We start from the raw sequence: 27,021 nt of genomic DNA, 5'->3' as shown, positions 1-27,021 counted from the left end.
CATTTCTCTCACCGTAAAAGCCCACCAACACCATATATATTAATACTAAAAGCTTCACATATACAGACACAGAGAGAGAGAGAGAGAGAGAGAGAGAGAGAGAGAGATGAGCAGAGAAGGGAAGGTGGTGTGTGTAACAGGAGCGTCTGGTTTCATAGCATCATGGCTGGTGAAGCTCTTATTACAACGCGGTTACACTGTCAAAGCCACGGTTCGTGACCCAAGTCAGTATATATATCATTCCCTAATATTTTATTTCTTCCTTTTTCTTCATTAAAATTTGCTCATATAATAATTTGCAATTCTTAAATAACATATAGTATTCATGATTCTTCAAGTCAAGGTATATATTAAACATGGGTGCATGTTGGAAAGAATATTTCCATTTTGGCATCAGATGTAATTGGATATGAAATTTTAAATTGTGAATAAACTTATGATTCAAAAAATAAAAAATAAACTTATATTCAAAATTGAAACTTGGAAAGTATCCAAGAACTATTTTTTTTTTTGGTAAACTGGAGGGGATAAACCCCGAACACAACAACTAAGAAGAATCAGAACAAACTAATCTAGCTTTCGCTACACCAAGAATATCATCAAGGAGAAGAGAACCAATCCAAGCAGGAGCTTCGTCAAAATAAAGGATACCCAGGTCAAATTATTACACTTAGTGAATAGGACCTTTCTAATTAACATCTAACTCTTATAAATCTTAAATGGTGAACTCTAAACTTAGTATGACTTATTTGGTATTCAACTTGAATTCAACTTTTTAAACTCAAAAACAGAATTTGAGTCCAAAACAAAGAAAACCTATTTGGTAGCTCTATTTTTAAAAACTCAAACTCAAGAACAACTAAAAAACACCACAATTATTAAAAACAAAAAATATCAGTTTTTTCAGTTTTTTTCTAACAACCCATAAGTTCTCAAATTTTTAAGATTTGAAAATAATTTTCAAGTTGCATACCAAACAAGTTTTTGAATCTTAAAAATAGATTTAAGAACGGGTGGTGATTTTCCCACTCCTCTTTTGTCTACTTACACTCCATTTTATTTATGTATAATAGTTTTTACTATAATAAAAAAGGGAGTGTAAATGGACAAAAGATGAGTGGGAACATACAATTTTTAACAAAGGAAGTGTAAGCGGATAAAAGAGGAGTGAGAAAATCAGCTCCCTTAAGAACTCCTTGTTTTTAAGAAAAATCAAAGTTTTTGAGTTCTCTATTTAAATAGGATACCAAACGCCCCCTAAATGTGTTGTTGAGTTTTGTGTTGACATATTGTCACATGATAGGTTACACTTATACCATATTCTCTACCACACAATATAGAGAGAAATTTTGATATTCCTCATTTGCAGCTTGGAAAGTATTGCATCAATATACCCTTGTAAATTATTGAAAAAAAGGAATAAGTAAATTCTTTTTATTTCTTTATTTCTATCTCTCTCCTCATTGAGTTGTGATTAGAGGTGTCAAATGAACCAAGTCAAGTTGTGCACGGTATGAGGCCAACCTAATTAAATATGGCCCGGCACGAGCCCAATTAAAGTCGGGCTTGACACTGGCTGACTTGATGAATCGGCTAATTAAAGCCCCATATATTATATTATATTTGTTTTTAAAAGAAAAATAGTACATCATAATATTAAAGTTGTGCTCATTTTTTAAGTAACATATGTTAAAAATTAATGATTTCTTTAAAAATTAAATAATGACACTGTTTTTTAAATTTCAATCTTTTAAACCAAACAATAGTCTAGCCCTTGGGGCGTATCGAGTTTTTGAAATTTCAATTTTAATGTAATTATAAGCTAATGTTTTTTTTTAATAAATAGACACGCTTGGCTCGGCCTGTTTACTAAGTGGGTTGGCTCGAAGTCTTAATGCCCAACTCTAAAAGGGCCTGTTCGGTCCGTTTGACACCTCTACTCTAATCAACCTACATCCATGTGTCCTATTACATAATGTTGGCGAATGTCTATACTTGTGCCATAAGCACTTAGAGCATCCATAGTGGTGGGGTGTATAATAGTGTGTATCTTAAATATACACCATTTGTGATCGGAATCACCCACAATGGGGAGATGTAAACAAGTGTAAATTTGCATCACCACCATGAGATGCAAATTTAGATGTACATGTACATCTTTTTTTTACATCTCTCTGCAGGTAGGACCCAGCTGAAAAGATGTGAGATAAAGTGGAGAAAAGTCAGCAAAAAAGTTGTAGGACCAAAATTCATATGTGGGCCCAATTTTTGGTTGTCATTTCCCCCCTCCCCAAGGCTACATTGCTAGACCAACAACTTAAATTTTCAAAAACAACCAGCTTTAAATTTTTTTGGATGAAATCATATCTTCTCCGAATTTAAATATTTTTAGGTTTATTTGTTTGAAAAAAATTAACCTAATACACAAAAAATTAATTTTATAAAGTTAACACAAAATAAAATTTTAACACAAAAATGAATTAAGACAAAAAAATCAATTATACATCTTTAAATTTACATCATTCTCATTGGAGTAAAAACTACATTTACAACCCTTGAAGGTATAAAGGGGGATATAAAAGTGGCTTTACACCCTCGAAATTACACCCCCGAAAATACACCCCCTCTACTTTGGATGCTCTTAAGCTTCTTCACCAACCAAACTACAAATTGAATATCATAGAAGCCACCGACCAGCAGAAGCAAAAAATAATAAAAATAATAAAAATCTTAGCCTACAATGGTATATGGAATGAACAACTAGATTCATAATGCTTTCGGGTATCACCAACACAACATATAGGTAAGTGATCATTGCCAATATGATAGTGAAACACATAACGGTTGACAAGAGCCACATAAATAAAAGATGCTTTAGATAGGATCCAGTAGCAAGCAGAAGGGTTACTGTCATAGAAGCAAGAGAAAGACTTCTGATGACCAAGGTGCACAGCCTAACACTGCAGTTCCAACATAACATGGTTTTTCTTAGGAGCAACACACATCTCCTCGAATGTTATGGCTACAAGGGTATATTGATGCAATACTTTCCAAGCTGCAATACTTTTGTAGCCATAGCCATCATCATGTCTTTTGCTCTACCGTCGTCGTTTTCTGGTCGTCTTTTTCCCTATTTGTAATAATGTATCATTAAAATTTGTGTTGAAGTGGTCATCATCGACCGAACTAAAAATAATTAAGTTCACTTAATTTTTATTTATTTTTTTCCGGAAAATTAAGTTCACTTCCAACTGTAAATCTTAATGTGATGAGAGAAGAAGGATGAGCCAAGAAAGGAAGGTGGTGTGTGTAACAAGAGCATCTAGTTTCATAGGATCATGGCCTATCAAGCTCTTGCTAGAATGAGCTTAAATTGTCAAAGCCACTGTCCGTGACCCAAGTCAGTATATATATATATATATATATATATTATGACAAGACCCGACCCAAATTCTACTTTCGAATATGAGCCGAACTCTGTGTGTGTCCGACACTGGCCAGTGCCGGGCACACTTAACTAAATTGCCCGTCTAACAAAACCGAAGTTAACCTAAAGTTTGACTTCAGCTTAAAATTCGGCAAAGTCTCCCTTATAAATAGTCATTTCCCAAAAATCTTCCACCTGTACAAAATGCAATTATAATTCCAACCGTTCAACAGCAAGTTCCAAATCATGAGTAGGATAATTCAACTCATGCTTCATATGCGCCTTTTGAATTTTAGAATATACAAGAATTTCGTCTATGAACACAATCACAAAGCAGTCCAAGTACCGTCGGAACACTCTGTTCATGAGATCCATAAATGTTGCTGGCGCATTAGTCAGCCCAAAAGGCATCGCCAAAAATTCATAATGACCATATCTTGTTCAGAAAGTAGTCTTAGGCACATCCTCTTCTCTGATCCGCACTATAACCTTATTTAACTGTCTATAATCAGTACATAACCTCATGGTGCCATCATTCTTCACAAATAGAACTGGTGCACCCCAATGAGAGAAACTGGGTCGGATGAAACCCTTGTCCACCAACTCCTGCAACTGAGTTTTCAACTCCCTTAATTCAGCTATTGCCATTCTATACAGTGCCTAAGAGATAAGGTTCGTCCTTGGAACGAGCTCAATGGTAAACTCGATCTCCCGATGAGGAGGTAATCCAGGAAGATCCTCAAGAAACACATCTGGAAATTCCCGTACCATCGGAATATGCTCTAACCTCAATCTATTATCCCGGGTGTCAATTACGTGAGCCAAGTATCCTAAACACCCCTTTCTGAGCAACCGTCTCACCGTCATAACTGATATGAGGCAAGATGAAAGAACTCTATGCTCACCACAGAAAGTCACCTCAGGTCGTCTGGGACTACGGAATACGACCTTCTTCCTAAAACAATCGACCGAAGCACGATGCTTAGCTAACCAATCCATACCCAAAATAACATCTAAATCCACCATATCTAAAGGAATTAAATCTGCCTCCAGAATTACATCCCCTACCAAAACCATGCTACCTTTATACACTACGCCAACTGTAAAGACATCTCCTATGGGTACAGAAACAGCAAGTTCCTCACACAAGGCCGTTAGTCTCACATTTGCATTGTGCAACAAAAGAATGCGTATCCCCAGGGTCAATTAAAACTCTAGCAGGAATCCCAAAAACTGGTAATATACCTATGATCACATCAGCGACGTCTGTGCCTCCCTGATACATGTTGTATACTCGTCCGATAGCTCTAGAACGTCCACCGCTTTTCCCTCTGCTCGCCACCTATGCTAGCCATACTGGTCTGGGCCCCACTACTAGACGAGGCCCCACAACTGTGATGTACTCAGACTTTGCTCTATGCACCCGCCCCTAGGTTGGACCACAGAGATTTCTCTACTTTACAGAAGCATCGGGCACTCCTCCGAAAATGCCCCGATCGACCACAAAGTGATAGCACCAGTGGTGCCTTGGCGACAAGGGCCGGTATGGAACTTGTCGCATAAAGCACACCGGGAGCGATTCTCCCTAAAAGCCGATCGCACCGCCTCTCCGAACCTCCGCTATGCTACTCGAACGGCCGTCTCCCCTCTCGCTGATCGCCACCGCTAGCCATATCGTCTCGGGCCCCACTACTAGATGAGGCCCCTACAACTGTGATGTACTCAGACCGCTCGGCACCCGCCCCTAGGTTGGCCCGGGAGATTTCTCTACTCGCAGAAGCATCAAGCACTCTTCAAAATGCCCCGATTGACCACAATGATAGTACCCGGTGGTGCCTCACGACAAGGCCTGGTATGGAACCCGCCAGATAAAGCACACTGGGAGTGATTCCTCCCACTAAAAACTAGTTGTAGCTGTCTTCCCAACCACGGCTATGCTATCTCCGAATGGGGTCCGAACTCCCACTCAGCCGACCCTCCGCTAGAGCTAACTCCACTGAAAACCTCCACAGCTATGACCACTAGACGATCCAGAGCTGAAACTACCTCACTTGGATGACCCCTGACTGGGACCACCCATGTCATATTGTCATTTATGAAATCACTTCGCCCCTGGACCATCATCCGATCTGCTTTCAACCAATGAGGCAGACATCACCAAATCTCTGAAATTAGCCAAACGCTGTCCCACTACGATGTCACGGATGGATTTCTTTAATCCTCTGGTAAACAACTGACACTTCTTTCTTTCATCCGCCACAAGCGGTGCACAGATTTGGACAATTCATTGAATTTCTTCTCATACTCTTAACACCGTCATAATGCCCTGTTCAAGTTGAAGGAACTCCTTCATCTTCATATTTTGGTAGGCTAAATGATAGAACTGCTCAACAAAGGCATTCCGAAAAGCTTGCCACGTGATGGCTGATGGGTCCTTATATCGCCTTCCGATCGACTCCCACCAAGACCTTGCATTTCTAGAAAGGAAAAAGGTAGCCAGAACCACTCTGCACTCTTGTGGGACATCCATCACATCCATAATTCTTTACATCTCTATCCATTCTTCAGCCATGGCGAGATCACCATCACCATTAAATTCCACTGCCCCTATCCTTCTAGCCTGGTCTGTATATGTCAAAGATGCATCTCTGGGTTGCACGGTCCTAGATAAGGCCTGAGCCAATAACTCCAATGTCTGCTGAAAATTAGGATTAATCGGTGGAGTGGGCATCACCGGTACAACTCCTGCTAGACCTCCTACATAAGACTGCCAACTGCTCGTACCGACCGGAATCGGAGGGTTCTCCGGCCAGAGAAGGATCCTGCCCTCTTAGTCGGGACGGACGTCGAATTCCCCTATGAGTGCCACAACTTTTAAGGCCCATGATTCTGTCACAAGAAACATGAATTCATTAAAACAGAATGCACACAAGGTGCGCAGTCTACAGTGAATTTAAACCTAATGCTCGATACCAAGTTTACAGGACCACCCAAATTTCACTTTCAATCTAAGCCGAACCTCGTATGCGTGTCGGACACTGGCAGGTGTCGGGCACACTTGACTAAATTGCCCGTCTAACAAACCAAAGTTAACTTCAAGTTTGACTTCTGCCTAAAATTCGGCAGAATCTCCCTTGTAAATAGTCGTTTCCCAAAAATCTTCCACCTGTACAAAATGCAATTATAATCCCAACTGTTCAGCATGCATCAAGTTTACATTCAAGCAATCCAACAACAATACTATGTGGCCTAAGGCCTTACAAAAATCCTAGGGCAATTTCAAAGCAATACTAATTAGTTTAATTTACAGGAGTAGTTCGATTACAATAGAAATACTACTTAGTGGAAAGGATGAGTGAAGAGTTGTGACTGCCCTCTGGTGGCGCTCTAGTACACGACTATTGCCTGGGGGCGCAAAACATTTAAAAATATGAGTTGACAAAAATAAAGTTTTGGAAAATAGAATATGAACATACTAACCCCATTGTTAAAACATTTAGAAAAATTCAATTATCTCAATATTCTATATTCGTAATAAAATTCAAGCATGCATAACTACATACATATAACTGATCAAGCATTCAAACAAATCATCGAAAACGTTTGAAAGCATTGTAAAATATTAATTCCTTTCCACCTAGGTGTACCCATCATATATCCGTCAATTCCTTAATTTCCGTTAATTCCCACATTATACCACAATTCCTTAATTTCCGCTTCCCACAAGATACCGTCTATTCCTCGTGTCACAATTTGTGACATGTCCTCGCAGGTCTCGGTAACACAAAGTCAACCCGAGCCGCAATCCTCAAAAGATTCAAGAGACATTTAGTCTGTCAGATCCACATTTCTCGCTCCGCACGATGCGGGCGTCCAAGAAACTCATGGGGCATTGTCAAACACGAGCACTCAACCGAAGGCAACTGTAATGTCTGTTGACATTATTATAACTGAACGCAACAATTTATCTGAAGGCAACATATTATCTGAGGCAACATTCATTCCTAAGGCAACATTTATTCCGAAGGCAACATGGGTACGTATCGTGGTTTAAAAAAAAAACATTTCCTGGAAAATCATAAAAACTATTTCTCATCCATCCTTAAATTATGTTGCCACTATACTTCCTACTTTCCAAGCCAAGCTCAACTTAAATATAAACAGAATATAATAAAAATATTCGAAATCAAACAATCATACTTGGAAAGGAAAAATTCATAATAACTCATTCAAGGTCAAATAATAAAACTTTAATTTCATAAAATCATTTATAAAATAAAAGTCCACTCACTAAGCGCCGAAGTTCACTTGACCATTTGAGGGTCCCTCCTGCGGGTCCGCTGGTGCTCGAGTACCTATTTATGCCATTACAAATATTAAATTAATAAAATTATTCAACATAAATATTTAATCCAAAACCCTGACCCCCAGCTTCTAAAAGTGCGTGTACTTATTTTAGGACCATTCCTATGCCCACTTAAACATTTCAGACGATTAGAACGGTCCGAAAAGACCTGAGACTCGATAAACGATAAATTTGTCATATTGGTCAATCCGAGACCCTGTGGGGTCCACGACCTCCAATTATCAATCCGAGAGTTCCTATTGGTTCCTCACATTTAAATAACCCTATCCTGCAAGTCTGGTCTGAATCCGATGGTCAGATTGCTCACGATCGAACGATTACGGCTTATTTAGCCCTATGGTTAGCAATTTCGGAGTATCCAGGACTCCGATTCACGATCCGTCGAATCCTATACGATCCTAGAAATACAAGATAAAACATATGTGAATTTGAGCTCGATCCAAAGGTCTGAACATATCGAACTCGGATATCACACAATAAGCGAAATCCGATTGAGGCTCAAACGATAACCAAATTGAAATCCGAGCACACCTACGCACTCGTGACAACCTAGGGATCATTTTAGGACAAATTGTAGCACCATAATATTACCCACGCGCTGGCAGCGCGTGGGTGGCTTAATCAATTTTGGCTGCTGGAAAACTTCAAAATCGAGGCCCAAGATTCCTACCACAGGTTCAGGACGTCGATTGGAGCCACTTTTGTTCTGGGACCTACCTTGAAAAACGACCGGAAATGGCCGGATTTTCAAATTGAAAACGGGCCAAACTTTGGACCGTGATTTGATCTACCTAGGCTAGAAATCGTTACAATCCTACCCAACCATCAGCTAGAGCACGAAAAATAGGTGAGAAATCATACCTTACTCGTCGGAAACAGTGGCCGGAAGAGGGAGAACGAGCGGCAGGAAATTTCGAACGGAAACCGGGTGGTTTTTGGCAGATTCCGCAATCACGAAAACGGCGGCAGACCGTTGGGAAAGGACGGGGCAAGGAAGGCGGTTTGAACTGTTCGGTTTCGTGGCGGTGGTGCGGCGTGGCGGAGGTCGGAACGAAAAAACCAGTCGGATTTGAGCCTACTACATGTCTACGAACTCATCTCGACGTGCTCTACACAATGGTACAATTGAAATTTCCAAATTCCTTCCCGATCAAAAAGTCAACTTTTAACCTAATAAAATATTCTAGGGGCAAAATAGTCTTTTATTAGAATAAATTAATAATTAAAAATTGATTTAGGATCGGGTTGTTACATATTACATATTTCTTCACCATTGGATTGTATGTATGTTGCGTATTAAATCAACCAATACATTTAATAAATGCAATCCAACAGCAAAGATTAGAAATATGTAATCAATTATTTTCTCCCTAAACTTGGTATCAAACTAATTACCTGCTTGCTAATCATTTCTTTTTCAATTTTTTTTTTTTACAGTTTTTTGTTTTTTTGTTTTTGTTTTTTTTTTTGAAAAGTGCTGAGAACATGTTTGGTAACTTTTTCATCTTCAATGATTTTCATCTTCAACTTCGGTTGTTGTTTTCATCTATAATCATGTGATTAATGTTAGACAATTATGAATATGGACTAATCTTGCAACACATGTCATCATCTAAATGTCTCTAACAAGGACCATGATAAAAAATCATTAGGTTCCAAAAACATATGCTATCAAAGAAATGTGAGTGAACAATATTGTAGATCAAGCCAACAGTGTACAAGTTTTTTTCTCCACGCTCATGACCAGCATAAATAGAGAACACCCTAGTGTTGGCTAAGAACTTCTTATCTCGACCATCCATTAGAAGTGTTACTGAGTTTAATATGTACCATACATGCAATCAAATGATTGTGATTATAAATCGTTAACTGCCTTTCACATAAAATTCTTAATGGACCATCTCCCGATTATATATATGTCAAAAACGGTTCTTAAATGTTTTCATTAGTTAATATTTTTACCATTAGGATTTATACTGGAAAGATAATGAGGTTAGAAAAGAACTTTGGAAATAAACAAAATATCATCACCCAATAAAAATAAATTAATAAATGGTGCATATGTTTGCAGAGGCCCTTTTGATGAACTAATTACTTTTGCATTTACGCCTGTGATGCCACAGATGACTCAAAGAAAACAGAACACTTATTGGCACTTGATGGGGCAAAAGAAAGGCTGCATTTGTTCCAAGCAGATTTGATAGAAGAAGGATCTTTTGACGCTGCAGTTGATGGATGTGAAGGTGTTTTTCATACAGCATCCCCTGTTCTATTTTCAGCCACTAACCCTCAGGTAGTATATAATAGCATTCATCCCTTTACTTTCATTTTTTATAGAGTTCAAAACTGAAATGGTTCTTTTGTCTACACAATCTCAGGCAGAATTAATTGACCCTGCAGTGAAGGGAACCCTTAATGTTCTCAAATCGTGCATAAAATTCGCTACCGTCAAGAGGGTAGTTTTAACATCTTCTATGGCTGCAGTCATTTTCAATGGAAGACCATTGACCCCTGATGTGGTGATTGATGAAACATGGTTTTCAGATCCTCTTGTTTGTGAGAATTTGAAGGTAAGTGTGTAGGCTTCCATGCTTATTATCTTCTTCCAAGTTACACCTTTTATTCATGAAATTCATTATCATTTGTTATTTGGCATCTTCTGTTGCTTCAATCATGGCAATATATCTTGGTTTAGTATGAACTTCATTTCCTCTCTATGTCCAGGAATGGTATTTTCTTTCAAAAACTTTAGCTGAGGGGTCTGCTTGGAAATTTGCTGAAGAAAATGGGATCGACTTGGTTACCATAAATCCATCATATGTGATTGGTCCACTCTTACAACCAAGTCTTAATCTCACTGTGGAGATGATTCTGAATCTCAAAGATGGTACACTTCAGCAACTATATGTATATATATTTTAGAGCAAGAGAATGATGGAGACTCAGAATTAACTTAGTTAGGGCCACAAGCAAGATTGTTTTAGATGCAGGCAATTTTTTAGCAAATTAGATGTGTACCAAAACATTTGCTTGGAGTACGAATGTTCATCGAATGTTAAAGTAACCAAATCTTGATTCTTGTGGTGCAAGATTCAAATGATTCTTGTGATGGAAGTTTGTTACTTTTCTATGCAGATATTGAAGATGTAAACAGTTCAATTTATACATCTAGTGATGTTAGAGATGTTGCCTCAGCTCATGTTCAAGCATTTGAGGTTCCTTCAGCTAATGGAAGATATTGTTTAGTTGGACATGTTACACCCATGGCCAAGGTTCTGAAGATTTTACATGAACTTCATCCCTCTCTTTGCCCACCTGAAAAGTAAGTTATAATTTGCAAAATGCCACAAATTGGCAATTTTCTTTTTCGAATATGACAAATTTCTAAGGGAAGGAAAGATTTATTTGTTTCGTTGTTGGCAGATATGAGGAGGCCAATCCTTCTGAACCCACATTTCAAGTATCACAGGAAAAAGCAAAAAGTTTGGGAGTAAATTTCCTTCCAGTGGAAGTAAGTCTTAGGGACACTATTGAAAGCCTCAAGGAGAAGGGCTTCCTCAAGGTTTGAATTATGCAACTGACAGCAACTTGCTCATTGCACAAGTTGATCGCGTATTGCCAAATTCAAGTGTTTTTTTCTGCTAAATTTATCCTAAGAGATTGTGAAAGTAATATTGTTCATGCTCAGACTTTTATCTGCAATTGCCCAGAATGGTCAGGAGTTGCTTTCAGCTCTTGATAGCTCAATTGAAGAAACCCTTGTTTGAAAATGAACCAAACCAAGTAACTTTTCATTTCTCTGGTGTACACCAACCAAAGTGCCTTTAATTTTTCTGCTTTCTAATAACAATTTCTATTAGCTTTTCATTTGTTTATATGGCCTGATTGTGTTATGAATTAATCATGTATTTCATTACTATCCCCAGTAAAACAAGAGTGTAAACAAGACTATAGAGTTTGAAAATCACAATAACATGTATAGATCTCGACAGAGTTCACGTACGTCTTTCCACCTTCTTTATTTTTGTTTTAGTACAAGCGATATGAATGAAATTTCTCACAACTAAGACATTTTTCCACACCTTCTTTATTATATATGGAGTATAAGCAGAAATTGCAGAAGAAAAAAAATCATATAATATAAAGCATGTGGCCCCATCAAACTCTACATCCGTCACGCGTAGAGAGAAACTTACCTACCCACACTAACTAGTGTGATCCCATCTCATTTAATCATTTGTACTACTAGGTCTCAATATATTAATTCCCAAACTTTTTAAAGTTGCTGCCTGCCAAGGGAAAAACTCAAGCAAGTGAAAGCCCAAAAATCCAACTCAACCATCCAAGAGAATAATAACTAAGGGTTCAACATTAAAATACCACAACACGAATAAATAAGAGTGTTGCTAAACGAACCCTAAAATTAACTGAGTACACCCTATGATATGAGTATACCCTAATATTTAAATTAAAATATAAAATTAACTAAGTACACCCTGTTTAATTACTAAAAATACTCATGGTACACCCTAATATAAGTTCTTGGCTTGTTGTTGCATTGTGAAATCCTGCAATATATGACAAAAACAATGTGAATCCACATAATCGGCTGGAATTCACCAGACGAGGAAAGAGCTTTTCTGCTGGAATTCACTTGGATGTTTGCTCGTTGAAGATTCAAACTTTCAAAATCAAATCAAAGAAGGTAGAGTTTTTAGGAAGGAAACGAACCCGAGTGATCCTGAAGTTCTTTCAACAACTTCATCTCATCAAATATATGCTTGATTGTGCACCGCTAAGCCAAAAGTATATTCTCCCCATTATCATGAGTTGCTGCAAGTCCCTCTCTACCTCAGCCAAAAGAAGCAAACTTTAACATCTTTAATGCAAAACAGAGACCCCAGATACAAAAATTCGTTACATCCTAGCAAGTTAGTCATTTTGGTCATTTTATATTAGGGTAAATTAGTAATTCAATAAATAGTTTGGTAGTAGGGTGTACTTAGTTAATTTTAGGGTTCATTTAGCAGCACTCATAAATAATTATCAAAACCCCTCGCCTAAAAGAAAAACCAAGAAATATATATAGTCAAGGGTTAATCCTGTCACAAAAATTATCTCCATTATAGGCTTTATTGCACTTTATCATCTAAAAATTTGAATCGATTTGTCATCTCAATTAAAATTTTGTTACAATTTGCGTATCTAGGATAAACTTCATCCGTTTTTTCATTTAAAAAATTTAATGCACTTTGACTTCAAGTTTTGTTCTTTTTTTTTTTTGGGAAGTGAATAGTATATAACCAAAAAAAGTGGCCAATGAGGGTTTACAAAACTACTTGCAATTGTGTACAGAGGTTTTAAAGACGTGTATTATTGGCCCCAAAAGAGTAAAGCTAGTTCACCTATCTTACACGCCTCCCTCTCCCTAAACCACCAGTCACGAACTAAAATGTTCAGCTCACTTCTCAAGTATATAAAAAGCTGAAGCAAAAACTTCCAACTAAAAAGCTTCTTCTGATCAGGAGGATGAACGAAGCAAGGAAGGTGGTGTGCGTAACAGGGGCATCTGGTTTCATAGCATCCTGGCTGGTGAAGCTCTTACTGGAACGAGCTTATATTGTCAAAGCAACCGTCCGTGACCCAAGTCAGTATATATATATATAGATATGCCACTACTATTTAATCTCTTCTCCCTTTTTCTCTCTCCCGAAAGAAGGTTTTTCTTTGGATGATTTTCATGTTCAACTTCTTGGTTTTGATGACATCAACAGAAACTTCTGGATATCGATTATTGTTCTCATCCATAATCATGTGACATCAACAGAAACTTTTGTAATTATGCATATGCCACAGATGACCCGAAGAAAACAGAACACTTATTGGCACTTGAGGGGGCAAAAGAAAGGCTCCATTTGTTCAAGGCAGATTTGTTAGAAGAAGGATCTTTTGATGCTGTAGTTGATGGATGTGAGGGTGTTTTTCATACAGCATCCCCTGTAATGTTTTCATCCACTGACCCACAGGTTCTAGCATTCATCCCTTTACTTTCATAAATACTTCAAACCTAATTGACTATTCTTGTCTTCTTGATAAGGGATTGGACAAGCCATTGGACATTTTTAAATATAACAATGATCACCTTTTTAAATAAAAAAATACAAGCGATATTGGGGAAGGGGGGAATCGAACATAAGACCTTAGGTGCAGGGTAAATGTTCTTAACCATTGAGCTACAAGCCCCTTAACAATGATCACCTTAAGGTTACAACAATGCCAAATTTCGAGTCCAATCCCTTAGAAAAACATGAACAAGTGAAACTGTGATTGATTGCAACCTAATGTGAGCTACTTGACCAAATTAGAAACCGTTTGAAAATTACAGGGACTAGAAGTGTCTTGTGATACAAATTACATTTCCCTCTTTGCAGAATCTACATACTTTTTTTTTATGCAGAAACTGAAATGGTTCTTTGTCTCTACAATCTCAGGCAGAATTAATTGACCCTGCAGTGAAGGGAACCCTTAATGTTCTAAAATCGTGTGTAAAATTCGCTACCGTCAAGAGGGTAGTTTTAACATCTTCTACGGCTGCAGTCATATACAATGGAAGACCATTGACCCCTGATGCGGTGGTTGATGAAACATGGTTTTCAGATCCTTTTGTTTGTGAGAATTTGAAGGTAAGTGTGTAGGTTCCCTTGCTTATTATCTTCTTCCAAGTTACACTTTTTATTCGTGAAATTCATATTCATTTGTTGTATTTACATGACATTAACTAGAATGAATTTGTCACCTTTACAAGTATCTGCATCCAATTATGTAGGAGATGAATAATTATCCTATCTTTCTTCTTTCCTTTTATTCTCCCCTCTTCTTCATTTGTTCTACAGAAGTAGCTTCCAAGTTTTTGTCCATCTCTTGAGCTCAAAATGTCTAAGTATTTGCATTAAACGATGAATTAAACGATCTCAATTGTTTTTTTTTTTTTTGCCATTAAAAAATAATAATAATAAATCTGTTGTTCATGTGATTCATTGCATTGAGGTATGCTTAACATAAAACAAGGCAGGAAGTATATCTTGGTTTAGTACGAACTTCTTTCTCTTCTGTGTGTCCAGAAATGGTATGTTCTTTCAAAAACTTTAGCTGAGGAAGCTGCTTGGAAATTTGCTGAAGGAAATGGGATTGACTTGGTTACCATAAATCCATCCTATGTGATTGGTCCACTCTTACAACCAAGCCTTAACATCACTGTGGAGATGATTCTCAACTTCAAAAACGGTACACTTATATGATTTTTCTTTTTCAATAATCTTTGCTTGGTTAGAGCAGACTATGATGGAGAGTCAGAATTAACTTAGTTGAGGCAGCTAGCATAATGATTGTTGAGTGTCAAAACATTTTCTTAGAGTAGTAGGTATGTTTATCGAACGTTAAGGTAATGAAATGTTGGTTCGGGTAACAAAATAACATTTAAAGTTAGTCATTTGATGTTAGATGATTCTTGTGATGCAAGTTTGTTTCTTTTCTATGCAGATATTGAAGATGTAAACAGTTCAATTTATTCATGTAGTGATGTCAGAGATGTTGCCTCAGCTCATGTTCAAGCATTTGAGGTTCCTTCAGCTAATGGAAGATATTGTCTAGTTGGACATGTTACACCCACGGCCAAGGTTCTGAATATTTTACATGAACTTCATCCCTCTCTGTGCCCACCTGAAAAGTAAGTTATAACTTGCAAAATGCCACAAATTGGCAATTTTCTTTTTCGAATATGACAAATTTCTAAGGGAAGGAAAGATTTATTTGTTTCATTGTTGGCAGATATGAGGAGGCCAATCCTTCTGAACCCACATATCAAGTATCACAGGAAAAAGCAAAAAGTTTGGGAGTTAATTTCCTTCCACTGGAAGTAAGTCTTAGGGACACTGTTGAAAGCCTCAGGGAGAGGGGCTTCCTCAAGGTTTGAACTATGCAACTGAAGGCAAACTTGTTCATTACACAAGTTTGTCCAAAGAGATTGTGAAAGTATTATTGTTCATGTTCAGACTTTCTATATTTGTCTGCATTTGCCCCCAATGTTTCAGCTTGACTGAAACTGAATTAAAATGAAGTAACTTTTCTATTATCTGTTTTATAATAACTTATGGCCTGCTTGAATTCAATCAAATGAAATGAAAGACTTTATTAATCCACAATCAGGGTTAAATCAGTGGTACAAAAAAGAGTATAGAGTTGGAAAATTACAATAACCACCATATGAATCATAAAATTAGAACCATTTATTGATGAGGATTTCAAAGAACATGTACATTTTTAACAGAGTGTTTCTATTATACAGTGTACACCTTTAAGATCTCTATAACCTCAAAAACCTCTCTCCTTTAGTTATTAGGGGAAAAATAATGAAAGACACGAGTAATTGCCTGCAACTACCAATAATCCCCACATGAACAAACCCCATCACGGAAATGGTGAAAGCGACTCACATCTCAAAGCAGAATCTCTCTATCAGCGAACTTGGAAATGAACTTCGTAACATAGTGACAATCTTTGCATATCCTCAAGTTCTTGTAAATCCGTATAGTTTCCCCCCCTTTGGTATTTATGAGTCCGAATGCTACTGCTAATTTTTCATTATGGCCTAATACTATTCGTTTCTTCTCTTCCTCATTAAGATCATATAGGACAACTTTAGTTTGCGGCTTATATCCTCCGTCCTTCATCTCTGTTGACAATTCAGTCAACAATGCATGGAGCTTCTCCATCTGTGGGTTAAACTCATCAACCGAAATGAATGAGTATATCTTCCTTTTAACTTCAATCCAACTCCGACCTGGGACCTTTTGTAGTTCTCGAGCTTCTAAAAGCTTCTTCACTCTTTTTACCTCATCCCACATCTTGGCTTCAGCATAAATAGCAGCTAGAAGTACATCATTCCCAGCATTCCTAGGCTCAAGCTCAAATAGCCTTTCACTTGCTCTCTCCGCCAGCTCAACATTACAATGTATTCTACATGATCCAAGAAGAGCACCCCAAACTTTAGCACTTGGTTCAATCCGCATATCTTTTATGACTTTAGCTGCTTCATCGAACCAATTGGCACGACCAAGCAGATCCACCATACAAGCATCGTGCTCAACTCTGGGATATATACCATGTTCTTTTACCATAGAATTAAACAACATCTTCCCCTCTTCAACAAGACCAGCGTGACTACACCCACCCAAGACACTAACGAATGAAATGTGACTCGGTGATACTCTATGATAGACCATGTCTTCAAAAATTCGAATTGCCTTCTTTAGTTTTATATTTTCTCCCAAGAGATTTCCAAGCTTCTCTAGCTGTCTTGAATGCTGCATAAACATCATACAGTGTGTCATCGTGGCCATTTAAGATGTACTTCATGCACAGGAAATCAGATTGTGTCCATGCATCAATTGCAGCATATATATATATAAGTTGGAAGCAAATGCATTGGTTACTCTGTGTTTGCTTGAAAAATACTTCCCACCTTCATTCTGCAGTCAGCATCTGAGTTGGTTAGGCAAATGCTCCGAAGTTGCTTTTAGATCTTTATATATGGCTCAATCTTCCTGTATGTAAAGCACTTCCACCTCTTTAGTGTTGCTTTACAAGTTTATCATGTGTAAATTTTCGGAATATAATAACTATAAATAAAAAGTTCAAGCTGGATTTGTTTTACAAGTTTATCATGTGAAATCTTAGTCAAGGCACTCTTAGTATTTCCTGCAAACATTTTGAATCAGTTAAATAAGTGCTTCAGAAGTTTCCTGTCTAGAAGCTTCTAACTCAAGTAGCCGGTTAATATCATGTATCTCTTTTTGAAATCCATTTCGACTCGGTTTTTTTTTTAAATTTTGGAATTCCTGGAAAAACTGTTTTGTTGAATCATTCCAACTTTGAGATGTCAATTGTAAATGAAGTGTTTAAGCCAAGGAGAATATGATGATTGATCCCTTCGTAGTAAAATAATGACTGCCAACATAGTTATCCTTTTTTCTTCTCAACTTAATAATATATGTTGACGTGAGTCTCCTAATTAATTAAGGAGATTTATTTCCTTGATTAATTAAGGGATTTACTTTTCTATTCTATATAGTTGACAAATCATTGTATAATTAGGAGAGACTATCCTAATTAATTACTGTATCTATTTCCTTGTAAAACACTCATGTAAACTCCTATATATACCTCCTTACGGAGAAGAATAAAACCTAACCCAACCTAACCCAAAGTATTCAAACCATATTCATATTTTAGCATGGTATCAGAGCAATTGATCCTATGTTGTCTCTAAACCCTTATATCAAATTTCTTATATTCAAATCCAAAACCCTGAATCAAATTCCTCATATTTTTCCCCAAATCCAAATCCCTCAAATCTAATGTCCTCAAATCCTCTTATCAAAACCCCTAAACACATACCTCTCAAATCCAATTCCTCCATCAAATTCATACATCAAATTCCTCAAATCAAATTCCTCCAAACACAATTCCTCACATTCTCATGTCACATCTTACTTCCACTGCGATGTCAGGAACACCTACGAATCTCCCCCTTATTGCAAACTCACAGAAGCATGCGATCAATCCTGCTGACCTGGCTACCCCGACTCATGCTTCTATCGCCACCACCAAAGGTTCTACTTTTCATACGTCCTCTCAAAAATCCGCATGGATTATCGACTCGGGTGCTACGGATCACATGACATTTGATCCTGACCAACTTATTAGTCGCCATACATCTACTCCATCGGTGGTGTCTAATGCTAATGGTACCCCTTCCCCTGTGGTTGTGGAGGGCTCTCTATCTCTCTCTACTTCCCTATATCTGGATTCTGTATTACTTGTTCCATCTATGGACCATAACTTGTTATCTGTTGCACAACTTACTACTACTTTGGGTGTATTGTAACATTTTGGCCGAATCATTGTGTTTTTCAGGACATCCTCACAGGAAAGACGATTGGTTATGGTACTCGGCTAGACAAACTCTACTACTTGGATTGGGCACCGGATAGTGAGGTCAAGGTTGGCTAAGCTTTCACAACTAGTGGAACTCGTTCTGATGGGGAGAGAGACAAAATTTGGTTATGGCATAAACGTCTTGTGCATGCCTCGTTTGATTATCTTAAGAAGTTGTTTCCATCATTATTTTCCAATCTTGATGTTTCCAGCTTCCAGTGTGATACGTGTAAATTGGCTAAGAGCCATCGTGTCCGGTTCCTATTAAGTTCAAATAAGAGTTTGGTTCCATTTTCTCTTGTTCATTTCGATGTTTGGGGACCTGCTGAAATTGCCACTCTGGCAGAGGCGCAATGGTTTGCCACGTTTACAGATGATTGCACACGCATGACTTGGGTTTCTTCTTAAAACTAAAAGGGAAGTCAGGCCTGTGTTTCAACAGTTTTATCAAATGGTGGAGACTCGGCATGCCGAATTCAGGTTCTTTGTTCTGACAATGGTGGAGAATTTCTCCACCATGATCTTAACTAGTTCTTACAAGATCATGGCATCATACATCAACGCTCATGCCCTTACACTCCCCAAAAAAATGGGGTGGCTGAAAAAAAGAACAGACACTTATTGGAAGTCATTCTTGCCTCTCTCTTTGGTACCAATATCCCACGATCTTTTTAGGGCGAAGCCGTTTTCTCTGAAGCATACCTTATCAATCGGATTCCCTCTAGTATCCTAAATTTCCAAACACCACTTCAAACACTTCACCACCATATCCAAACACCTCACACCCCAAACCTAGAACCCTGAATTTTTGGTTGTGTTGTATTTGTCCACTTACATGATCACCAACGAAGCAAATTGGATCCCCGAGCCGAAAAATATGTTTTCATTGGCTATGCGCCTCATCAGAAAGGATACCGGTGTTATCATCCTCCTAGTTAGAAGGTCTTTACCTCTATAGATGTTGTGTTTTAGGAACATGACTTATATTTTTCAACAGCCCATGAGGAGAATCGAGAATCCACCACTACTCCAATTCTCGATTTTTTTTTCTCGAGGATGTCACTCTACATCAAAGTGACCGGTCTCTAGTGGAAAGCAACCGGTCGCCTCCTCTTAATTCTTCAACTACAGAGAACCTTCTTCAAAATGACCAGCCGCCAGCAGACAGCGATCTGTCGCCAGAAGCAAACGATCCGTTGTCTCCACATTGTCAAAATCAGGAGAAAATTGAACCATTTGATGAAATTTTGTTGCTTTAGCTCTAGTACCGCACCAATCACCTGCTGAGGAAGTCATTCAGGTAACATCTTTTCCTGAAACTGATAACACTAATTAAATATCCCATGATGATTTGATTTCAGAAGGCACAGAGCCTACATATCAGTTTTCAGAAAGGAAGAACCGTGGCAAACCTTGAGTACAATATAAAGCAGATTTTAAAGCCAAAGGGAAATACCCCATCAATAATTATATATTTCTCAGAAGATTATCAGAGTCACGTGTGCATTATGTGAAGCAGTTGGCTGATATATCTATCCCCAATAGTGTAACTGAAGCACTAGAAGACCAAAAATGGAAAGAAGCTATGAATGAAGAAATGCGAGCTCTTTGAAAGAATGTCACATGGGAACTCGTGCCCTTACCTTAAGCAGATGGATCCATTGAAAGATATAAAGCAAGATTGGTGGCGAAGGGGTACACACAGAGATATGGGATAGATTACGAGGAGATCTTTGCCCCAGTAGCCAAGATTAACACTATTTGAGTCATATTGTCTCTAGCAGCAAATCTCGATTGGCCACTACATCAGTTTGATGTCAAAAATACATTCTTACATGGAGACTTGGAAGAATAAGTATATATGGACTTACCCCTAGGATGTAATTCAGCTCCTGACAAGAAAAATCAAGTTTGCAAACTTAGAAAGTCATTATATGGGTTAAAGCAATCTCCTAGGGCATGGTTTGACATATTTACCAAATCTATGAAGAATTTTGGATATACACAGAGTAATTCATATCACATCCTATTCTTGAAGCATGATGAAGGAAAACTTACTGCATTGATTGTTTATGTAGATGACATAATCGTAACTGGAAACGACGCAGAAGAGCAACTAAAGTTGCAAAAGTATTTGTCTCAGGAATTTGAGATGAAGGATTTAGGTGATCCGAAGTGCTTTCTGGAAATCGAAGTAGCAAGGTCAAAAACGTATATTTCGTCTCAAATGAAGTATGTAATGGATGTACTCACTGAAACATGAATGCTTAGATGTAAGCCTGCTGACACACCCATTGAGATGAATCACAAGTTTTGTGAAGACATGGACCAAGAACCAACTAATAAGGAATAGTACCAACGCCTTGTTGGAAGGTTGATATACCTGGCACACACAAGACCAGATATTGCATATGCTGTGAGTGTGGTTAGTTAGTTTATGCATTCGCCCAGTGTTTCTCATAGGAATGCAGTTGATCGAATCTCAAGATACTTAAAGTCAGCCCCTGGGAAAGGATTAATGTTCTCAAAAAATGGAGATCTTGAAGTTGTTGGATATAGAAATGCTGATTGGGCTGGTTCCATTACAGATAGACGCTCTACTTCTGGTTACTTTACATTCGTGGAGGTAACCTAGTCACTTGGCGAAGTAAAAAGCAAAATGTGGTTTCTCGATCTAGTGCAGAAGCAGAGTATCGACGAATGGCTTACGGAGTTTGTAAATTATTGTGGATTAGAAGACTCTTGACAGAATTGAGCTTCAAGCCAGAAAAGCCAATGAAGTTGCATTGTGACAACAAGTCAACTATCGATATTTCCCATAATCCAGTTCAACATGATCGAACCAAACATGTTGAGGTGGATAGACATTTTATCAAAGGAAAAAATGAGAAGAAGATCATCCGCCTACCATTCGTAAAATCAGAAGATCAACTGGCAGATATCTTAACAAAAGCTGTTTGTGGCAGAATATTTCATGACTCACTTACCAAGTTAGGCATTGGTGACATATATGCACCAACTTGAAGAGAAGTGTTGACATGAGTTTCCTAATTAATCAAGGAGATTTATTTCCTTGATTAATTAAGGGATTTACTTTCCTATTCTATATAGTTGACAAATCATTATATAATTAGCAGATACTATCCTAATTGATTACTGTATCTATTTCCTTGTAAAACACTCATGTAAACTCCTATATATACCTCCTTATGTAGAAAAATAAAACCTAACCCAAAATATTCAAACCATATTCATATTTTAGCATTTTTTTTCTTCTAGTCAATGTTAATAATAAACATTGACTACCAACACAATCTTCACTTTTCCTTCACAATAATATCTTTATTTTTATCTTTCATGAATCTTAATAATAAACTAGGCTTATTTACTGTAGCACCCTCTGAAACTTCGGTCAAATCTCACTTAATCCCCCAAAGTTAAAATGGCCCACTTCACCCCTTAACCGTGGAATTTTGTGTTCCACTCCCCCAACTATTAACGCAATCCAAAAGATCGTCAAAAAAGCCGACGTGGCAAGGGCCTTGTGGTAAAGCACCCACGTAGGCCAATTGCTGACCTTAGTCACTGCCTACGTGGCATATTGATCCTATAGGCGCTGAAAATCCTAATCTAAGCGGCTGAGTTCGTAAAATTTGGCCAAAGACCCCTTTCTCAGCCAATATAATTTGGGGACATTAGGGTTTGGACTGTATCAAAGAGAGAGATTCGAACATTTGAGAAGAATAGAAAATTGCAGAACAGTGAAATCAGAAGAATCAAAATTTGGGCATTGCGCGAATATTGGACAGATTGGACACTGACGGTGTTGAGAGAGAAATGAGGTTCTCAACTCGAGTACGGTAAGTGGCCCTTTTCTTTTGAAATGAAATTGACGACAGCGATAGATTTATAAAGTGTTGTCCAGGTTTAAACTTCTTTATTGTCTGCTTGCTTTGTTGGGTCGAGTCCGAAGGTATTGTGGTTGTTGCTGTTATGTTTTCTTGTTTACTAGTTGTTTAAAGGTCATTTTAGTGCTTTACTAGTTGTTTTCTTATTTGCTAGTTGTTTAAGGGTCGTTTTAGTGTTGACTGGTAGTTTGGTGGTTGTGTTGCTATACATATGATTAGGCAGTAGTTGAAGTGTGTGTTTTTATGTTCTGTTGTGCAGATAACAAAGGAATAGTCACCTTTGAAGTACACGATGGAGGTAAAATAGTAAAATCCCCAAACCTCAATGAGTGGTGGTTTTATGTAGGGGGTTCTGTTGATTATTTGGATTGGTGTCTTTTGGACTACATAAATTTGTTAGAGATATATGCTTATGCAAAAGACCTTGGGCATCATGACCAAGTGGTTGTGACAAGGATACAAAATGGTAAAAAAGTGTGTATAGATAGTGATGCTCAACTACTTGATTGGTGTAATTTGGTGCCTCCTAGCTTTCAAACAATGATTGTCATTTACTTTTAACACCCTACTGTTATTAGTGTGGATGAATCTGCAGTGGCTTGGAGTGAGAGGGGTCCTATTGCAAGAAACCTAACTGCTGAATTTGAACAATCTGGTTATGAGGGTATGTATGATGAGGATAAGGAGGATGGAATTGCTGTTGATGAGGAGGACGAGGGTGATGAAAGTACTGTTCCTGAGCATATACATGTGGAGGAAGCTGGTGATGAAGGCACTACTCCTGAGCGTACAAATGTGGCTGAGGATAGGCATGAAGGAACTGTTCCTTAGGGTATAAATATGGATGAGAAAGATGATGAAGGTACTATTCCGGATGGTATAAATGTGGAGGATGAGACTATATATGAATAGGGAAAGAATGACAAAAGGGCTGAAAATGATAGTGAAGACAGTGAAGACCTTGAATTTTATGATAGTGCTTATGACCAAAGTGAAGATGAACAATGCTTGCTGGAGAAGGATGATAGAGTATTTGACAACTATGTTGACCACAATGCTCCAGATATTGATCCAGCTGCAAATGAAGGAGAGAAATCAGAAGATATGACTGTAAGTGATGTTAATAGATTGGATAGTAGCTCATGCAATGAGGTTGCATTGCCTATGAGAAAAAGGAAGAGGAAACTGCCCAAGTTTGAAGATTTAGGCCTGAAACAGATTTGAATAACCCAATCTTTAAGCTTGGTCTAAGATTTCCAAGTGTCTATGTTTTTAGGAAAGCAGTAAGAAACTACTCAGTGTTCAACAAAAGGAAGATTAAGTTCTCCAAGAATGATAAAGATAAAGTTAGAGCAGTTTGTGATGGGATCAAGAATGGAAAATGTCCACAGTTTGTTTATGCTTTAGTTGTAAATGGAAGTAGCATGGTTGAAATTAAGAGTTATGAAGAGGAGCACAGCTGTGGGACTGTTGAACGCAATGTCCATGCTAAATCATCATGGTTAGTAGAGAGATATGCTACACAGCTGTCTAGAATAATAAATTGGGTGTAGGAGCTTTTAAGGAAAGGGTGAATGAAGATCTATGTGTCATAGCTTCAAGATCACAGATCTACAGGGCAAGGCAAAGACAACTGCTGTAAGTGAGGGGACTTACACAAAACAGTTTGAGACTCTTTGGGATTATGTTGAGGAGCTAAAAAAGACAAATGTGGGAACTACTATAAAGATTAAGTCCAGTTTGGAGGGTGATAAATGCAGATTTAAAAGGATTTATATATGCTTGGCAGCTACAAAGAAAGGATTTATTGATGCTTTGAGGTCAGTTGTTGGTTTGGATGTTTGTCACATCAAAGGGCAACACCTGGCCAATTACTATCTGCTGTTGGTGTTGATCCTAATGGCATGTATCCAATAGCTTATGCAGGGGCAGAGGCTGAGAATTATGTAACTTGGACTTGGTTTTTAGAACTCTTAGCTATTGATCTTAGCATTGAACATAGCAATGACTATGTGTTCATTACATATAGACAAAAGGGCTTAATTGATGCAGTGGGTGACATGTTTCCAAACTCTGAGCATATGCATTGCCTTAAACATCTACATGCTAATTTTATACTTGCTGGCCATAGAGGATTAGTTCCGAAACAACATATAGAGGCTGCTGTAAGAAGTATAACTATACCTTGGTTTTAAGTAGAGATGAAAAAGCTCCAAGATTTGTCAAGACCAGCTTTTGATTGGTTGTCAAGGCTTGATCCAATGCAGTGGTGTAGATCTCACTTTAGAACACACTCAAAATGTGACATTCTCTTGAATAACATGTGTGAGGCATTCAACAAGTCTATCCTTGATGCTAGAGACAAGCATATCATAACAATGCTTGAGAGGATCAGGTATTCCATCATCTTGTTGATGGCAACTAGAAGAGAAGCTATGGAGAAATGGGCTCATGATGTGGGGCCAAGAGTTTTTGTAACTCTTGAGAAGCTTAAGAAGCAGTCAGCCTAGTGCATTCCAAGGCCTGTAGGGGAGAGCAAATATGAGGTTAAGTGTTTTGGGGGCACTCAGGTGATAGTTGATTTATGAAACAGAAGTTGTTCATGTAGGCAATGGGATGTAACTGGGATCCCATGTAAGCATGCTTGTGCTACCATTGGGCAATTAAATGGCAATCACATAAGCTATGTCTATGATTATTACCCAAAAAAAGGCCTTCATCAAAGCTTACAAACCCATGGTTCATCCAATAGCAAGTCAAGACTTGTGGGCTAAAACAAATTTGCCATCTTTGTTGCCACCTAAGTTTCATAAGCAGCTAGAGAGGCCAAAGAAAACCAGGATAAGCTCAGCCAATGAACCATCTCCAAGCTCTAATTCTAAAGCTAAACACTTGGCAAGGTATAATTTGGAAATCAAGTGTTCCATATGTAAGTAACCAAGCCATAATAAGAGGAAATGTCCAAGGGAAAATGAAGCAGGGAGTAGCAGCCAGGTATATTTAAAGCATGTCATTTTTAAAAATCTGCATGTTTGGCATTCTGATATGGATTTCCCAGTGATGTTTGTTGGTCAGGTACCATCACAAAGGCAAAATAAGACAGCACATCAAGCCAATACATCCACTCAGAGAATTACAAGACAATCAATGCAAAAACAACCAGTAAGTTGGGTTTCTTTTATTGAAGTAATAGTTTGAGACTCTTCATTTGTAGATATTAATCCAACAGCAGGCATTTAATATAACTCTTCCATAATTTTCAGATCATATCAAAGGCTAAAAAAAGGAGCAATCGTCACCAAGCTTCTTCTCAGTCTGGCCAAGATCCTCAACCATCTTACCAACCATCTCAACCATCTCACCAAGCAGCTTAACCATCTCACCAACCGGCTAAAGCATCTCAGTTTGAACAATCCTCTGAAGCTTCTCAGTTTGAACAAGCATCTCAAGCTGCTCAGTTTGAACAAGCCTCTGAAGCTACACTGTTTGAACAAGTCTCCTAATCTCAAGCACCAAATTCGTCTCAGCCTTTACAAGCTTCCCCCACAAAGGAAAGTTAGGTTTAAGTCTCTAGCTAAGAAGAAAGCCTTTTGGCAAAGTTTAAGCCATGGAGATATTGAAAATCTCTCCTCTGTTTTTGCTATGTCTTGGGGAACACATATGTTTTTGGGTAGAAACTATCTATTTGATATTTGATTGTCTACTTTGTTTTTAGGTACAAGATTGTACAGCATTGCCATGGATGGTGCATATTCAGTGAACAGGTGCATATGAGATCTTTTGTATTTTGTTTTGGCATTACCATGGTTTAAACATGTGCTTAGAAAGTCTTTTGAGTTATGGTTTAAACTGTACAATTTATGTACAAGATTATATATAGTTTATGTAAAGTTATAAATCAATGACAATTGTAAAGCTCTTAAAGGTTTCAACAATTACTGTTGCTTACATAGGTCTTTAGTCTTAACCATTGCAAAAAGGCTTTCAAACCATTACAAAAGGGATTTCAAACCATTAGATTTGCAAAATGCTAGAGCCATTGCATAAAGACTCTTATCTCCCTAAATTGTCATTCAACTAGGTACATTACATAACATTACCTAACTTTCAAACATACCACATTGCCTAAGTTACATTACACAACATTGCAAAACCAAATCATAAACACAAAGGCCCAAGAAATAAACAGAGCAATCCACAACTTCTTCTCTCTTGCTCTTGCATGCCCAATCTGATCTTCAAATTCTCTCTTTGTCCTCAGTAGCTAAGCCATCAGAGCACTCTCATGGGGAGGTATTTCAATATCAACCCATACAGAAAACCCA

The 27,021-nt window shown here is 37.9% G+C and overlaps 2 protein-coding genes and 2 pseudogenes across 5 annotated transcripts; 2 read left to right on the top strand and 2 right to left on the bottom strand.

Moving 5' to 3' along the window:
* The first annotated feature begins 73 nt into the window (after positions 1-73).
* On the top strand, positions 74-11,660 carry LOC103330652 (phenylacetaldehyde reductase-like). 3 transcript variants are annotated; one of them, XM_016794156.2, is made up of 6 exons: positions 74-224; positions 9,917-10,086; positions 10,172-10,363; positions 10,518-10,680; positions 10,929-11,115; positions 11,217-11,660. In XM_016794156.2, exons 1-6 carry the CDS (start codon positions 107-109, stop codon positions 11,359-11,361), a joined length of 975 nt encoding a protein of 324 aa, XP_016649642.2. In that variant the 5' UTR covers positions 74-106; the 3' UTR covers positions 11,362-11,660. The 3 variants fall into 3 exon arrangements, with proteins under 3 accessions (XP_016649642.2, XP_088909772.1, XP_088909773.1); XM_089053646.1 differs by having other exon boundaries at positions 89-211; XM_089053647.1 differs by lacking the exon at positions 74-224 and adding an exon at positions 8,772-8,912.
* Positions 4,735-6,312, bottom strand: LOC148916647 (uncharacterized; annotated as a pseudogene).
* A 1,546-nt stretch (positions 11,661-13,206) lies between the features above and the next one.
* LOC103330651 (phenylacetaldehyde reductase-like) lies at positions 13,207-15,924 on the top strand. 2 transcript variants are annotated; one of them, XM_089053644.1, is made up of 6 exons: positions 13,207-13,440; positions 13,641-13,819; positions 14,285-14,476; positions 14,915-15,077; positions 15,333-15,519; positions 15,621-15,924. In XM_089053644.1, the coding sequence occupies exons 1-6, from the start codon at positions 13,323-13,325 to the stop codon at positions 15,763-15,765; spliced, it is 984 nt and encodes a 327-aa protein (XP_088909770.1). In that variant the 5' UTR covers positions 13,207-13,322; the 3' UTR covers positions 15,766-15,924. The 2 variants fall into 2 exon arrangements, with proteins under 2 accessions (XP_088909770.1, XP_008231476.2); XM_008233254.2 differs by having other exon boundaries at positions 13,210-13,440; positions 13,650-13,819.
* A 364-nt stretch (positions 15,925-16,288) lies between these two features.
* LOC103330677 (pentatricopeptide repeat-containing protein CRR2, chloroplastic pseudogene) lies at positions 16,289-17,191 on the bottom strand (annotated as a pseudogene).
* Positions 17,192-27,021: the final 9,830 nt, after the last annotated feature.

The sequence above is a fragment of the Prunus mume genome, linkage group LG5 (genome assembly GCF_029339155.1).
Source record: "Prunus mume cultivar Tortuosa linkage group LG5, ASM2933915v1, whole genome shotgun sequence".
Lineage (NCBI taxonomy): Eukaryota > Viridiplantae > Streptophyta > Magnoliopsida > Rosales > Rosaceae > Prunus > Prunus mume.
Note: the sequence above shows the minus strand (reverse complement) of the source record. Positions and strands in the feature narration are given on the sequence as shown.